Genomic DNA, 18309 nt, shown 5'->3' with positions numbered 1-18309 from the left:
AACTTTTAAAGATATAATTATATCCCAGAGATAGTTCTGCAACTGTTTTTGTGGAATATACAAAGAGATTATTAGCAAAATGTCCAAGCTGCTGTTTTCTTATGTTTATAAAAATGGACCCAAAAAGTGGTCCACGTGAATTGTGTGGCATATCCAAGTCTTCTGAAGCCATAACTTAGTTTTGTCCAAGGTACAGCTTGAAATTTGGAATACTTTATTCTGATTGGACAGTTGTGGAAATCTATGGGCTCTTTCTGCTCACCTACTTTTATCAAAAAACAGCAGGCAGCCACTTTTGCATTCTATTGCAGATGAAGCATCTGAGCATCAGAGGCTGTGGTAGATATAGACCGAGTATCATCAATTATGGGATGGAATCTCAGCGTCATCTGAGCCTGGCGTTCGTGACAGACATGCGTCTGTCAGGCAGAGATAGTAGTGACTGGTGCCTGTTTAACTCTTCTCCTCCCACAAACTTCTTTGAACTGCAGAACTGCAACTATTCAGAGAATGAGGTTGACCTGGGCCCCTGTGGTTTTAAGTGCAGCACCAGGGCAACATCCTCACCTCTCCTTCATCCATTCCCATACTCAAACAAAGCAACCACACTAGTAAACAACTGCAAAACAACTACTTTATTTCACAGACAGACACATTTAGTACTATGGCCTGAGCAGGACACAGTTTTATCCTGAAGGAAATGCCTTTTCCCATTTAGTAGTGTATGTGTGAGCTGTACAACACAGGGCGAGAAAAGAAACCCATTGCGTTAACTCATTCGTTTATTTCATTAATTATTACAAGGAAGATTATATGCTGCCTTTTAGTATGACACCACAGCTGTGGTGCTATACACACTTTCTGTCACTAGTGAACTGAGCAAATATAATCATGAGTTTGAAACAGTATGGGAAGTTCGTGACCAGCTAAACAATGAAAAGAAAAACAATGAAACAATTGGTTTCAATTGTTTTTTTGTTTTTTTTGTTTTGTTTTTTCCACTACTGTCAAATGGGTAGTGAATTGAGAAAATACTGGCTTTGAAAGTGATTTTGCATTTAGGAACACAAGTGAACAACCACAGTTAACGCCCATTCACACAAAGAGATATAACTACAAAGATAACAATAATGATAAATATATCAGTGTTGACACTAAGGGATGATGCAACATTCTGATTATTAAAGCGTGAGCTGCAGTTGTCGTCTAATGCTTTAAAAGTTTAAAACTCTTTTGAGTCGGATGGATTCTGATTGGCTTGACGGATTGGGATTGATTGATTGACTGATTGATTGATTAATTGATTGATTGATTGGTTTATTGATTGACTGATTGATTGATTGATTGATACTTGGGAAATGGAGCCTGTGATTTAGAAAAAATTCTTGGCTTTTTTGTAGGTAAAACGCATCAGATGGTCCATAAACGGTTTGATTATGTGCAGTCTGTGGCCAGGATTAATGTGGCTATAACTATGCATGAGGAAATGTGCCAAAACCAGACATAGAACATCTGTAGAGACATGCCTCAGACTCGATATATGAGATTCAGCTTATAGGTTTCTCCACAGCAGATGACACAACAGATGAATCGTTAAGTACAGTTTCATTTTGTTGCAAAGTTTCTCATCAATCAAAAAGAACATTAGTGTGGTAAAAATTTTGGTACGACATCAATACACACTCCCAGCATCCATCAGGCCGAGTTTCACTGAGCCGTGCATGGATGCCCTATGAGCTCATTTCATGGCCTGGAAACCGTGCGAGGTATCATATGATGCAATCTGTCTCTTACATTCCTGTAACAAGGGTGTGACATAACGTCGACTAAATTTACAGCACCATCAGCAAAGCTCTGCGTGGCAGGGACAATGTCAGTATGACAAAATGAAAATATCCTCAACCAAAAAGTCTAAAGAACAGAAAAATTAGATGTCACAAACACGGAGCACTTCAAGATCAAGTCTATCGGTAACTATGGTAGTGACAAGAGTTCTTATCTATTCAGATGAGTCATAAAGCTCACTTAGCCATGTGAAATCGTTGCCAAAACGAGGACAACTAGACACTAACCAACTACAGTGGCCTACACATACCCTCACAAAATCATCTGTCATGTCTCCTCGAAATGCTTGTCAAGAAACGTAAAAATTGTGTTTACAGTAAAGTGAAATGTGACAGTGTATCTTTTTTCTACCCACTATTATGGCAGCGCAAAGCCATTAAAAAAGAACTGTCAGGATTTACTAAAGACACGGAGCATATGCATTGTAGGAGTTTCTCTTTCAGATGCAAAATTTATAGGAGAAAATTTTAATTAATCATGCAAGGTGATTTACTAAAGTTTGCAGTCAATTTACTGGTATTTGCCCTATTATTTAATGCCCCAAAAAGCATGTCTTAATCATTTTGCTCCTGTGTTGTCGATTACACGCGCATGTTTATCATTCGCTCTGCTTGTTTGCGACCCTTTGCTCATTTGCGCTGCTCTTGATAGATTGTGTTGGTCAATATGAAAATGAGCCGGCTGGATCTTATATCTTTAATTTGCACATTGTCAGAAATGTCCACTCCTATCAGCACTTTTATGGGATTATGCTCTCTTGCTAATTTTAAAGTAAAAGCTGGCCAGTATGTATTTTATGTATGTTTTAGTTATTTCATTTTATTTAAACCAGAAACCACGATTTTCTATTACACCTATTATCTATTTCTATTTATTGAATACAATAAATATATGATATATATTAATATATAATACTTAATATGTAATATTTTAAAATCATAAGTGTTTAAAAATGATTGTCTGTAGCCCATGTAATATACAATAGTAAAAAGTTAACTTTGACAGCCCTAAATAAATAAAAATTCTCCCTAGATTTCTGGAAGACCCTCTAATAAACCTGCGGCAAAAAAAGCAGCAAATCTACATTATTTTCTTTGGGAAACAAAGTCGTTGATAGGGCCTTATAAAACCTTTAACATTTCTTTAAAACAAATATCAACCAAATGTTGATCCAGTCCTAATTGACTGCTTAGAGAAATTTAGATGTTGTCCTGTTTTCTAGTGGTATCTTATTATGTTGTGCTACTGTAATGTATTTTTGGATATCAGAAGAACAACTGGACTGACCTACAGTGATCTCTTCTAGCAATGAGAATGAAGATGTTTTTATGCTGAGGATGATTTCCCACAGTCAAGTCTGTCAGAGAAAGCTTCACGACCCACAAACAAGTGTATGATTTCAAATGCAACTCTCAGTGGAATACAATTACAGAGCCAATATCAACTGAGAGCATAGTCAATCAGTGTCTACGCCGCTGCTACGGGGTCAGAGGTGTCAGCCTCTGTCGTTATTAATTGTGTGTGTTTATGTGGAATAGCTTCTTTGTGCTTGGTGGGATGGACTTGCAAATGAGAAGCTTTGCTGTGAATCAGGCTTCACTGAACTGCCTGTCGAGAGAAGATGGAAAGATTTAGCAGAGAGGAGGGAGAGCGCAGTTTTAAATGACAACAACTGAAATCATATTTCTCTTTATAGACAAGGCACCATGGTTACACAGAGTACCTCACTGCAGCCTGTGGGTGGGTTTTTCCATCGGACAGAGTAGTGAGAAGTCAGGGTGATACACACACGTGTGTTTGTGTGTGTGTGTGTCGGTCTCACTGGAGGTGAAACATATCTGGGGTAATAAAAGCCAAGCGAACACCCAGTGAGCTGAGAGGAAACAGAGTGATCCCTCGAGACATGGAAGACAGGAAGACAAGGAAACCAGGACTGAGCTGAAACATGATTATAGGTAGACACAGAAAAACGGGCGGAACAACACTGTACATGGCAGTTAAGTACACCCCCCCCCACCCAAAAAATTATCATTACTATTATGCAGTGATGAAAAAATCATCAAAATTACTTTTTCGTTATTAAAATCACCATAAATTAATTAGAACAAATACTTTCATGAGGTATAAATACTTGTAATATGTAATATGTTATAAATGTTTCCAGTTTTAGAAAAAATATATTTTTTTGCATTATGATGATGAAAACTGGTGGGTCAATGACATGAAAATAATGCCACAATTAGCGGTAGGTCAGTAGATGTGCTAAGTCAGATTTTATCAGATGTATTTTTATGTAAATATTTTATGTAAATAATATCATAAATTAATGATAATTTAATCATTAAAATTATTTCATACACTATCATTCAAATGTTTTTAATTGTTATATATATATATATATATATATATATATATATTTTTTTTTTTTTTTTTTTTTTTTTTTTTGTGATGGCAAAGCTGAATTTTCAGCAGTCATGACGCCAGTCTTCAGTGTCACATGATCCTTCAGAAATGTGCTGCCGAATAACCATTTCTTATAATTATCAATATCTTTGTTATCATTAACATTGTTTATTAATTTTTTTATTTTTTGTGGAAATCTTTATTAATTTTTTTGAATTTTTTATGAATATTAAGTTAAAAATAACAGCTTTTATTTAAAATAGAAATGTCACTTTTAATAAATTTAATGCATCCTTGCTGAATAGAAGTATATATATATATATGACTAGAGAGTGGTTACATAAAGCCCTATTACCCTTGCTGCCTGCCTAATAAATCACATAACCAACCACAAATGTCTTGCATAAAGTATGGCATAAAATAGTTCCCAGAGTGTTTTTCAAGCTCTGATCACAAATAGATGTTGACGGCTGGATTATCAGCATCAGAAACAGTATCAGAAAAATAAAGTATGTTTTTATATGTTTGAAAAGAAAGAGTTGGCTTTCTTTTATAGCTTTAATTTAATTTCCTTTTAATTAGTTCAAAACAAATCTGATTTGCACTTCAACCACTAGCACAGCGTATAAATTACACACACTGAAATAGCTCGACCTTTACTGATATTCATGCATTTCCAAGACGCAATTGCAAGACACACAATCCCCCGTCCGTAGGGACACACACATGCACACAAGTATGGCTTCTGAAAGATTTACTTCGGTCCTAAATCTATTGATTTGTTTCGTCTGGCTGCATTGATCCCTCACACATCTATTGAAGTTTAGTCAATAAATGTAAACTAATTAAAGTTTCTTAATTCAACTAAACATACTAAGCAGTTAAAAAAGAAAGTACCTATAGATGATTATGATTGAAAAATGTTATTAAATTGTAAAAATTAAATGAATGCTACAGCTGTTTTTTCCATGATGAAGAAAGTGATAAGTTCAGAAGGACACGAGGGTGAGTTTATGATGACAGACTTTTTAATTTTTAGGTGACTATTCCTTTAACAGAGCAAAACTTGCTCTTTGTGCAAAACCTCAAGAGGCTGCCCGAACATGCTCCACATGAGTCAGACATAAAATAATGACTGAGATAAATAAATAAGGTGTACAACATGCTGTGCTGAAAACTATTATGGCTCAGCTTTCTGAGTAAAACATATCTCACATGTAGAATGTCACCCTCTCCTTAGTAACATAATCTGTTTTGTTTAGACACTTAGCCCACGTTATTTTTTTTCTCAAGCCGTTTCTAAAGGCCATCCAATATTTTCTGCCTGTTGAGAATGTTTAAGTGAGTGGTTTAAAGCCAACAGGGCAACAGGCATAGAAAGAGATTTTTTATAATACTAATCTCTCAGTAGGAGGTTAGTTCAACAGCTAAAGAGTCTGCCCAAGGTGCAGGAGGACAGATTAAAGAGAAACTTGTTACTTAGGAGAGACAGAGCGAGAGAGAGCTGGAGCTTCCTGTAACTCCAGCTGTGTTTCAGAAGCGCTGGTTAATGAGATAAACATAGGTTCTTCAAATCCTCAAAAGACCTCAAGCTAATAGTTTCATCCCTGGGTGGTGTGAATGCAGATATGGGCTCTGTACACGCACCTGCTTGAGAAAATATAGAACCATGATGAAAGATGTTGCATGTGTTGCATTTTAGAAAGGTGTCTGTGGCTAAAACTGGATTAAAGGGTTAGTTCACCCAAAAATGAAAATTAGCTTGTGTTTTACTCACGCTCGAGACATCCTAAGTGTATATAACTTTCTTATTTCAGACGAATCCAGTCGGAGTTATATTTAAAATTGCCCTGGCCATTCCAAGACCTATCATTGCAGTCAGCTAGCATTCATAATAAAACGGCTCACATGGCTCCGGGGGGGGGTGAATAAAGGCCTCTTACAGTGTATCCATCCATTTTTGTAAGAAAAATATCCATATGTCAAACATATGTACGTGTTTTGTTTTGTTCTCTTTCCATATTTGTCACTAATCACGCAAACCCCACGCGACTTACGTCATCCACCGGAATGGCTTGACAAACTTGACAAATGGCTTCTCATGACAAACTTAAAGGGTTAGTTCACCCAGATAGCAAATTTATGTAATTAATAACTTACCCTGATGTTGATGAAGGTAAGAAAAACATCATCAAAGTAGTCCATGTGACATCAGAGGGTCGGTTAGAATTTTTTGAGGCATCGAAAATACATTTTGGTCCAAAAATAGCAAAAACGACGACTTTATTCAGCATTGTCTTCTCATCCGTGTCTGTTGTGAGAGAGAGTTCAAAACAAAGCAGCTGGATATCCGGTTCGCAAACGAATCATTCAGTTCACCAAATCAAACTGAATCGTTTTAAACGGTTCGCATCTCTAATATGCATTAATCCACAAATGACTTAAGCTGTTAACTTTTTTAATGTGGCTGACACTCCCTCTGAGTTCAAACAAACCAATATCCCGGAGTAATGCATGCACTCAAACAGTACACTGACTAAACTGCTGTGAAGAGAGAACTGAAGATGAACACCGAGCCGAGCCAGATAGCGAACAATAGACTGACTCGTTCACGAGTGAAGAACCGGTTGCATCGGTTTTCGGATCACCAGTAGCTCTTTCGGACAGTTCGATTCAATAAACCGGTTGAAGAAAACGGTTCACCGGTTCTTTTGTGCTCGACGTAATGGCGTCATTTGCGATGATTGCCCTTGATTCAAGCCTTTGGTTTACCCGCGCCGCGCTCATAACACTAGCACAGAATCCGTTCAGAATCAATCACCAAAAGAATCAGTTCAGTTCAGACGCCCTGTGTGTCGGTCTGCTTCACACTGAATCACACATGCGCAGTATCATCAGCTCCTCGGTTCACGAATCGGACGCATCTGACAGAAACGGTTCTTGACTCGTGAACGAGTCAATGTTTTGTTCATTATCTGGCTCGGCTCGGTGTTCATCTTCAGTTCTCTCTTCACAGCAGTTCAGTCAGTGTACTGTTTGAGTACATTTACAGGGGAAGTCGTGGCCTAATGGTTAGAGAGTCGGACTCCCAATCGAAAGGTTGTGAGTTCGAGTCCCGGGCCGGCAGGAATTGTGGGTGGGGGGAGTGCATGTACAGTTCTCTCTCCACCCTCAATACCACGACTTAGGTGCCCTTGAGCAAGGCATCGAACCCCCAACTGCTCCCCGGGCGCCGCAGCATAAATGGCTGCCCACTGCTCCGGGTGTGTGCTCACAGTGTGTGTGTGTGTGTGTTCACTGCTCTGTGTGTGTGCATTTCGGATGGGTTAAATGCAGAGCACAAATTCTGAGTATGGGTCACCATACTTGGCTGAATGTCACTTCACTTTGAATGTCACTTCACTTGAATTACTCCGGGATATTGGTTTGTTTGAACTCAGAGGGAGTGTCAGCCACATAAAAAAGTTAACAGCTTATTAGAGATGCGAACCGTTTAAAACGATTCAGTTCGATTTGGTGAACTGAATGATTCGTTCGCGAACCGGATATTCAGACTGCTTTGATTTGAACTCTCTCTCACAACAGACACGGAAGAGAAGACAATGCTGAATAAAGTTGTCGTTTTTGCTATTTTTGGACCAAAATGTATTTTCGATGCTTCAACAAATTCTTACTGACCCTCTGATGTCACATGGACTACTTTGATGATGTTTTTCTTACCTTTCTGGACACGGACAGTATACCGTACACACTGCTTCAATGGAGGGACTGAGAGCTCTCTGACTAAATCTAAAATATCTTAAACCGTGTTCCAAAGATATACGGAGGTCTTACGGGTTTGAAACAACATGAGGGTAAGTTATTAATTACATAAATTTGCTATCTGGGTGAACTAACCCTTTAAGCACATTAAAGAGTCATTTAAAAAAGGGGAAAAAAACACTCTTTAGTAACAATTAATAAATAAAACTGATAATAATATTTTATTTCAGAAAGAAATAGCATTTCCTCCACATCAACCTAAAGGAAATACTAATCTTAAAAGTCACTTTACCCTAATGCCCACTATACACTTACCAGCCACTTTATTATGTACACCTGTTCAATTTCTTGGTAACACAAATTGCTAATCAGCCAATCACATGGCAGCAACTCAATGCATTTACCTCCATCATCAATGCATTACCACCATCATCATCAATATATTTTACCACCGCTCCACCACCATCACACTTAACACCGGCGTACCACAGGGCTGTGTGCTGAGCCCATTCCTTTACACCCACGACTGTAAGCCTGTGCATGGATCCAACTCCATCATTAAGACACCACAGTGATTGGCCTCATCAGTGACAACAATGAGACTGCCTACAGGGAAGAGATACAGCAGCTGGCCACATGGTGCGCTGACAATAACCTGCTCCTTAACACCAGCAAGACAAAGGAGCTCATTGTGGACTTCAGGAAGAAGAAAAGGAAGGTTGTCGAACGTGTCTCCAGCTTCAAGTTCCTGGGAACCACCATCTGGGAGGACCTGTCCTGGACTACAAATATGTTCAGCCTGGTCAAGAAGGCTCACCAGTGTCTCTTCTTTCTCAGGACACTGAAGAAGAACCAGCTGTCTTCAGCCATCATGGTGAACTTTTACCGGTGTGCGATCGAGAGCATCCTGACCAGTTGCATCACAGTCTGGTATGGGAACTGCTCAGTGGCTGACCGCAAGGCACTGCAGAGGGTGGTGAAAACTGCCCAATGCACAGGGACACCAAATCACAGGGACACCACTTCCGGCTATTGAGGACATCCAGAGGAAAGGCTGTCTACGTTGAGCTCGCAGCGTTCTTAAGGACTCCTCTCACCCTGACCACAGACTGTTTAACTTCCTGCCCTCCGGGAGGCGCTTCAGGACCCTTCGGACAAGGACCAGCATATTCAGGAAAAGCTTTTTCCCTACAGCTGTCTGCTTACTGAACTCTGCCCTCTGACACCCCTCAACACATCCCCCCCCCCCACACACACACACACGCAGACTCCTCATCACTATATCTGATTTAATTATTTATTTACAACAAGCAAAAAACAGTAAACTTGTTACTACTTGCACTACTGTCTGTTCATCCAGAAACACTGAGTAATCCATTTGCACATTAAAATATTTTCTATGCACTTTACTGTCCATTACACTAGTGTAAATGATGTTCATATGTACATAGTTTCTGCCTATAGTGTACATACTTTTACATAATCCATCTGTATAGTATGTTCATAGTACACCTATCTGTATATCATGCTGATAGTATTTAAAATCTGTAAATTATGTCTATAATACTTATCTGTATAGTTATTTTACATATTGTAGACCTTGTATATTCTGTACTTACTGCTTATTGCACTTCTGGTTAGATGCTAACTGCATTTCATTGCCTTGTACCTTACATGTGCAATGACAATAAGGTTGAATCTAATCTAATCTAATTTAGCCATCTATATGTGTTGAAGTTCACAACCATCATAGGGTTTACAGAGAGTGGTCCAAAAAGAGAAAATATCCAGTGAGCGGCTGTTGTGTGGACAAAAATACCTTGTTGATTTCAGAGGTCAGAGGAGAATGGGCAGACTGGTTAGAGATGATAGAAAGGCAACAGTAACTCAAATAACCGCTCGTTACAACCAATGTATGCAGAAAACCGTCTCTGAACGCATAACACATCAAACCCTGAAGCAGATGGGCTACAGCAGCAGAAGACCACACCGGGTGCCGCTCTTGTCAGTTAACAACAGGAAACAGAGGCTGCAATTCACACAGGCTCACTAAAATTGAACAATAGAAGATTGGAAAAACATTGCTTGGTCTGATGAGTCTTGATTTCTGCTGCAGATGATAGGGTCAGAATTTGGCATAATGAACATGAAAGCATGGGTCCATCCTGCCTTGTCTCAACGGTTCAGGCTGCTGCTATTGGTGTAATGGTGTGGGGGATATTTTCTTGGCACACTTTGGGTCCCTTAGTACCACATGACCATCGTTTAAATGCCACAGCCTACCTGAGTATTGTTGCTGACCATGTCCATCCCTTTTTGACTACAGTGTACATCTTCTGATGGCTACCTCCAGCAGAATAATGCACCATGTCACAAATCTCAGATCATCATGACAATGAGTTCACTTTACTCAAATGGCTTCCAAAAGCAACCAGATCTTTAGGATGTGGTGGATCGGGGGATTCGCATCATGGATGTGCAGCTGACAAATCTGCAGCAACTGCGTGTTGCTATCTTGTCAATATGGACCAAAATCTCTGAGGAATGTTTCTAACACCTTGTTTGATCTATGCCATGACAAATTAAGGCAGTTCTGAAGGCACAAGGGGGTTCAACCCGGTACTAGCAAGGGGTACCTAATAAAGTGGCCAATGAGTGTATATTGAGAATGCAACACGTTCTTGTTTTGCACATCATTGCGTTCTAACAAATTTCATTTCAGAATGTTAAATCAAGATTTGTTTGGGGTTTTTATCTTTATCAAAATATTTAACCATTACCTAACAAATAGGCACCGTTTCGCTTTTTAACATAATCTTTCCATATGATGCTGGATAAGATTTTATTCTTTATTATATTTTGTGGTTTTATGTGTTTATAATCTGTTTGTGTGAAGCATTCTTTGCTGCCATTTTGTCCAGGACCCCCTGTCATAAGAGATTTATATCTCAATGAGATAATTCCTGATAATATAAAAGATAAATAAATAAAGAATAAAATGAATTACATTAATACCATTGAATCTCCAATTTATCTGTTACACTGGCTGACTTGAATTTGTAAGGCCTACTGTAGCAGAATGCTTCATTGCTATTTATCCATGTTTTACATCATTTTGATAAATACAGAAGAACTGAAACTTTTTTTGTTCTCTTTATTTTAATAGGTCTATCAATATATGCATGAAACAATAACAGTGAATGGCTGTCCAGAGTATCAAGCACGTGCCACAGCTAAGGTAGGTCTGACTTTATTTACTTCCAAATCACCTGCCCTCTGTTTCTGTGTTACATATAAGCTAGACTAATAATAGCAACCCTTTTCTGTAGTCTAATTATCAATAAGATGAAATCATTTAATACAAACATTTTCAAATGTATTTCTTTGCAAACTGTCTTGGTTTGATAAACACAATCAGCAATTAGCCAGACCTGCAGACAAACACTTGCCAGTTTCTCTTCAGACACTGTTACTGAAACAGGATTCATTCAAATTCATACTGTGCATAGAGTGCACTCCTGTGAGAAAGACAGGAGACATAAAAAGGAGAGGGGGAGGGGTAATAGAATTTTTGAGTACTAGATGAGCAGAAGTGCCTTGCTGAATCTTTAGTGGGAGATTTTCAGCCTCACTACAAAATGGTTCTTTTGGGATGGGTCATAATCACCAGTCAAATGTGGGAATTTTTTAAAGTTTATTTATTTTATTTTTTTGCAGCGGTGGGTGATATCTATATATCAGTCACTGCAGCATGCCAGATATCTCAGACTGACTTTATATATATTGTGAGGAATAGACACTTTGCACACCTGAATGGTTGCAGGCAGGTGCATTTGATAGATTTGAAAAACTCTTAATTCAGTGCTTTAAAACGGTTTCGCATATAACAGTTATATTTCAGTTATATAATCACCTATGTGAGTTATTTTTATATACACTACAATAAGATTTAAAAAAATGTTTTAAATGAAAGAAATATCTTATGCTCACTAGGGCTGTTAAAGTTCAAAAATAGTTTTACTTTTAAAATGTGTCTTGAGACTTCTGTTCTGTTTCATTCCTGCTCCGTTCGTTTAAAAAAATCCTGATGCTGATTGGACGATCCTGAAACTAGCCTAATTATATAGGGCTCTTTAAGACTGATTATTCAACTAGTCATTCATGAAACAATGTACTTATGCACATCCCTACATCACAGGGACATACACCAATGGGCCAAATGTGAGAGCCTTGCTGATTAAAGGCCACACTGACGTCCAAAGACTTCTGCCCACCATCTCTCTCTCTGCACGGGTGCACAGACTCAAGCACAGTTACACCGTTAGACACAAAGAGCCGAGCCAGACAGAAAACAAAGCATGCTTGGATGCTACGGAGGATGCTGAGCGGTACCCTGCAATACCTTTTTTTAATAGCTCAATAGGCTGCATTTGTGGGTGTTGTTGCAATTGTGTTTTCGATCCCAATAAGGCTTGAGTTCAGTGTAATAGTCTATTAATTATGCAAATCCGAGTGAAAACAGAAGACTTTCCTAGTTATTGAGAACGTTATTTGCATTTCAGTATCTGAGAATTAAAATGTCTCCTGACATACGCTAATGATTGCATTTGAAGTGATCATATTATAAGAAATCTCATTTTCAAATGTATGTGATGTACTATGTGAAATAGACCTGAAAACCTCTTTCCTAGTCCAGAACATTTCTGAACATATTCACCCACTTTTACACATCAAGGAGGTCTAATTAGGGTCCAGCAACTTTGCCTACCTAGTCACAGGGTAGTACTTTTGATCTGCACAGGTGTTTATCATTATATTGTCTGTTCACTCCTCAGTGGTCCAGTCGTGTTAATGCTGACGGTCATGCTTGTGTACCTGCTGTTATTTGAGTGTTCTAGTGGAGATTATTAAAGGCTCTGAATCTGACCTTTATCCATCTTTATGATATCCTAATTATGAGTACTGCACATGAATGACCAAACAAAGTCATATCTACAAATTGGAAACTCAGATGATACATGAGATGCCTAGTTGTTATGTTATATAGAGTTGAGTGAGCAGAAAGCTAGTCTTCAGTGAATTGTAATGAATCATTTTGCAAGTTATTTTAATTTTACATGCCATATTTCAGTTATTTTTAAGGCGTGATGTTTGGAACAGCTTATAGTCAACAAGTGTGAATTTTATCACTTGACTTTCACTGCTTTATGTGTCAACTGCTTTATGTATCACAAACATTTAGTTGCAGCCTACTTATGACTTTTAAGCTACATGGCACGTTATGATTTCAACTTGCATGTGTGACATGTCGTAATAATGAATGCAAATGGTGCACTTGAGGGCATCTTGAGAGTAGGATGTGTGGTGAAACGTGCTGTTCCTGGCTCTGCAATAACGTGTAGAGTAATTGACTAAAGCTTTTTTTAAAAGGTAGAAGTAATACTGCATAATTTAATAATTTCATCAAAAACATGGAAGATGCTTTACAATGTCACACTTTGTTCAATCCTGTTTAAGGAAATCATCGACTCAATTTTTGAGCACATTTTACCAAAAAGCATGCTGGAAATCTCACATTCATTGCTCTAGGACAGTCTTTAAAGCTTGTGTTAGCAAAAATCAGTAACCAATGACCGTGAAGCTTAGCGAAGTGTCAATTATGACTTTTAAACACACAAAACATCCTTGACTAACATTATAAGTGGGCCTGAGAAAAAAATACAAATAAAATAAATGTATGACCTTAATATTTAATTAGGCCCTCATCCTATCATCGCAGAAAGACAAGTTTTAGAGGTGACTTATATTTTGGTATTAATGGTTTTATGATCTAAAATGACTTTCCTCCATCTAATCTCTTGATTGGTTGGCAATTCATGCTTAGCATACGCTTTTAGAATTTTTTATGAATTAAAGTCCTTGTCATTGATTCAGAGTTATAATAAATGTTTAATAGCACTCACTACTTTTTAGACACTGGTGCAGTTATTGTCAGAGAAAAACAGGCTTTCAATTTCAACATAATGAAAACAATGCAATAATTTTAAACGACAGTGTGACTCATTTGAGTGGTGTTGTAATAATAGGCAACTATACTATGGAAATGACACTTTTACAGAAAACAGCAGTACCTAGTGTTGTGCTCAGCAAGGCGGTCTCACCAGATGAGGAGAATTAGCATATCAATTAAAGTTCTAATGCAGGATGTAAATTACAAAAGTCTTAGAGTGCCTCAAAGCACCTCGCTTGGTCACTTTGAAAAGTTACTACAGTTTTCAATCGATGGCACATAAATAGGATGGAGAACAGCTCTAAAAGCCCCAGTCATCCTTTGGGATCCCCTGCAGCAATTGAGCTCCAGGTGACGCCTTTGGCTACTATTTTTTCCATACGCCATGTGCATATATGTGTTCTATGCACAGGGAATGCAGGGTACTTATCACTGATTTACAATTCGACAATTTCAGGCTTAACATTCTTTTTTATATATATCTACTTCTATTTTCCTCAGAGAAGATGTGGCTGGGGAAGGTTGAGGAACTGCATACAGAACGCTTTCAAACAGCATTTCTTTCAGTGTTACACGAAACAATCAGACAGGGAAGGTGCTGTTCTTTCAGTTTCTGAGATCAGAAAACTGCTTGGTTTGCCATTTGGGAATCTGGTGCCTTGCAAAGTCTCCAAAAAATCCTTGGTGTTTTTTTTCTCACTGCTTCCTGTGTGTGAATGCCTTAATGATGAGTTGGGCCCCACAGTGCTGCACCTGTAGCTACAGCGTGGATCAGCAGGAAGTACTTTTGTCTTCCTTCACATTCTCTGTCCCCTGGTGGTTGGCGCTTGGCAATCAAGCTCTGAAGTCTTAGGAATTCAGACGACAATGCATGCAGCAGAGCAGGTTATCGGATGCAGTTTCTCTTTTACTTACAGCACAAACATGTTGACATATTCTTACAGGCTATGGAATAACTTTGTGGGATGTACTACCTGACTTTGCTCATTTATCTGCTTCCACAAAAGCAAGGGTTTGACTAGAGCACAGTCTAAAAGAGTCCATCTAAATGTAAAGCCTCTGTAAAGCCATAGTGGAGCTGTTTAGTTTGGCTTTTAAGAGTAACACTGGAAGTGTATATTGAGGCTGACAGTTCTTGAATATCAATCCACCCTAATGCGTTTCAAGAGAATGGGGTCTCTTGCCATCAACGAATAAAAATTGCGGTCTTGAATGCGAAGAAGATCCTTTGTTCTTTGTAATGTCAACTGTTATGGTTTTTTCAATTCTCGAAACTGATATCAAGAGAGCAGGTTTGTATATATTAGCCATAGCCAGTACAAAGACTACAAAATATATAACGCACAATGGACTACTTGCACTGATCTTCTTGACACACTTTGGTTTTGAAATAATACCTCTCTGTTATTTCCGGTTATGTATATTTAATGTGCCGTAATCATCTAGTTAATTTAAAATGCCTATTAAAATAAGTGTCAGTGGGATGATTTCAAAATCCAGATATTTTCAGTGACTGGAGAAGAGATATTCTGATGATTACTGTGTGTAAAATTGTCCAAACTCAACAAAACTTTAAGTTTTATTCCAACATAAGCCAGTCTGATAAGGCAATGGCTGGTAAACATACGTGATTGTTTCACCACAGGGTGTCAGTGCTCTTAAACTAGTAAATCGCAACGCTTCAACGTGGGTGAGATCTGATGAATAAGATCAGAATTAATGATTTATCTGTATTTAATATATTAGCCACTACCTTGGTTAGTACACATTTACTATTGTAAAACCATGGTTATTTTTTGTAAGGGCCTTTATCAGTCAAATTCATTTAAAACTGTAAATTCAACAGGGGTGAAATATGATCAGTAAGAGAAAAATTTGATGACAAGCACTGGACTGTTAGTGGGGTAATATATTTATTTATTATTCAGAATGCATATTTGGAAGAGAAATGTATTCATAGGAATATTTCAGCAGGTTGTTAACGCAGAGAATATGACTAATTGGTAATATTAAAAAAATGCCATCCCTAAAACTTAGTAATAATCTGCTTTCTCATGAGAAACGATCTGTAGGTGTGCTAAATGTTGACCAGAAACTCCTGAGCTGTACTGAGTGGAACGCGGAGGTAGTTGTGCAAGTAGTCCATTGCTCACAAAACCACCCATGCTGAAATGTGCCTCACTGTTTTAACAAGTTTTAAAGGCGAAGTATCTGATTTCTGCTGCTCAAACAGAATGAAAAATTAAAATATTGGTTTTCTGAAGACTTCAGGAGTCCTTGACCAATTGATTGTCGATTGTTGGTTGATTGTTTGAGATTTACAGACAAACAGAGCAATGTTTTAATAATGCCACAAAGTTTGCTGATAAATCACAACAGAAAAGATACATTACATGTTAAATTTTTGTTCACCCAAAAATGAAAATTCTGTCATCACTCACCTTCACCTTTTGTTCATTTTAGGAACACAAATTAAGTATATTTAATTTTTACTCATCATTTATGTCTGTCCAAAAGTCTATAGCTATCAACATTTTCGAGCTTCAAATTTTTTTAAAAGACATTATATAATGAAATCCACATTAATCGAGCCATTTAATCCAAGTCTTCTGAAGACTAAGCTTACATTTACCAAATGTATGGACACTGATCAATATTTATAACCATATCAAATAAAAATGCCATATATCATATTATATATATCAAGTGATAGTGTCTCTTCAGAAAGTTTTAATTAAACCATGTGATTCACGCATTGCTGTTCATCCCCAAGCAGTTTATAGACATTCCAAAGAAAATGGCAATCACGAATCTCATCATCTCAAAATATTTTTTCGTTAATCAGCCTTGAAGATATATTGGTCTATTTCTCAGTCATGTTTTACAATCACTGACATTTTGAATCCTTTGGTTCCTATCAGGCCACAGTGGCGGCATTTGCAGCCAGCGAGGGTCATTCTCACCCACGGGTGGTGGAGCTGCCCAAGACAGATGAGGGGCTTGGCTTCAATGTGATGGGTGGAAAAGAGCAGAACTCACCAATCTACATCTCCCGCATCATCCCTGGGGGCGTGGCTGAGAGGCATGGCGGTCTTAAGAGAGGTGACCAACTCCTGTCCGTCAATGGAGTGGTGAGTTGCTAGGGATGTTCCTGTTATGCAGGACCTTTTCTATTCTATTCTAACTCTGTAAAAGGAAAGTGCATGTGTGTAATTTAAGGACACATTTCTATAAAAAGGTGTACAAGACTAAAATCTCGTAGTGTAATGTTATTTTCACAATAGCAAGAAAATGAATGCATATTTGGATGGAAACTAGATGGAAACAGAATGAAAATAAACCAAAAGGCATGAGGGCATTAACTTGAAATTAAGTTATCTTTATGGCTGTCGAAAGATTAATCACAATTTGTTTTAGATGTGATTAATCAAGATTAAAATCTTTTGATATCCCTAATTTATATCTCTTTTTTTCAAGTGAATTACAATTTTATAATTTCTAATTTTATTGTTCTTGAATGAAATAGGATTCAACATTGGAGACAAACTAATCTTAGCACCACAAAGCATTACATAATTTATTAGTTCACACATGCTTATCAGTCAGGAAAAAAAAAACACTTCCTAGATGATGGTGTGATTACAGGAATACTATTATATACTACATTATACTACAGAATAATGGAAGTCAATGGCTGCTGTCAACAGTTTGTTTAACAATATTCTTCAAAATATCTTGAATGTGTGTGCTCAAAAGAAGAAAGAAACTGATGGAGGTTTGGAAAAGCTTGAGAATGTTCATTTTTGGAAGATCCCTTTCAGTGTTTGTACAATAAAAATACAATTATAATTTTTAGGGGATGCATTTTTTTCAACTGTGTAGAGCTGTCAAGATGCCATCAGCTGTGAAGATGCTTTCACGCTAGAGGGCCCACTAGCTTTTTAATCAATAAAGAATAAAAAGATCAGTTTGGGCTGAAGTGAGATTATTACGGCAAAAGGATTTTTACATTGATCTCAATGAAAAAACAATTCCAGCAGTCTACAAGGCTGATTGCATTATGGAACAATACTCAAATAAATCAATTTCGGCAGCTCAGACCAATTAGAGACTAATATTTTACTTAAGCTAAAGTTGACATTTTAAAATAATATAACTGGACAAATAAGATAGAAAGCGTACAGCATTACTGTATCTAAAACTGAAAAAGACTTTATCTTTATCAAAATTCACTCAGACTGGAGCCAGATGAGAATGAATCTTTGACTGAATCTGAATTAATCTTTCAG

At 37.6% G+C, this 18309-nt stretch overlaps 1 protein-coding gene across 2 annotated transcripts in view; it reads left to right on the top strand.

The window, feature by feature from the left end:
• The window catches only part of LOC132099021 (protein lin-7 homolog A-like), a 56639-nt gene that overhangs the window by 26610 nt on the left and 11720 nt on the right, over positions 1 to 18309 (top strand). For both annotated transcript variants that reach the window (XM_059505389.1, XM_059505390.1), the window contains exons 3-4: positions 11177 to 11248; positions 16942 to 17151. In XM_059505389.1, the coding sequence (XP_059361372.1) occupies positions 11177 to 11248; positions 16942 to 17151 (282 nt within the window). The remainder of the gene's footprint in view (positions 1 to 11176; positions 11249 to 16941; positions 17152 to 18309) is intronic.

The sequence above is a fragment of the Carassius carassius genome, chromosome 22, assembly GCF_963082965.1.
Source record: "Carassius carassius chromosome 22, fCarCar2.1, whole genome shotgun sequence".
Classification (NCBI taxonomy): Eukaryota; Metazoa; Chordata; class Actinopteri; order Cypriniformes; family Cyprinidae; genus Carassius; species Carassius carassius.
This window is presented reverse-complemented; position numbering and strand designations above follow the sequence as displayed.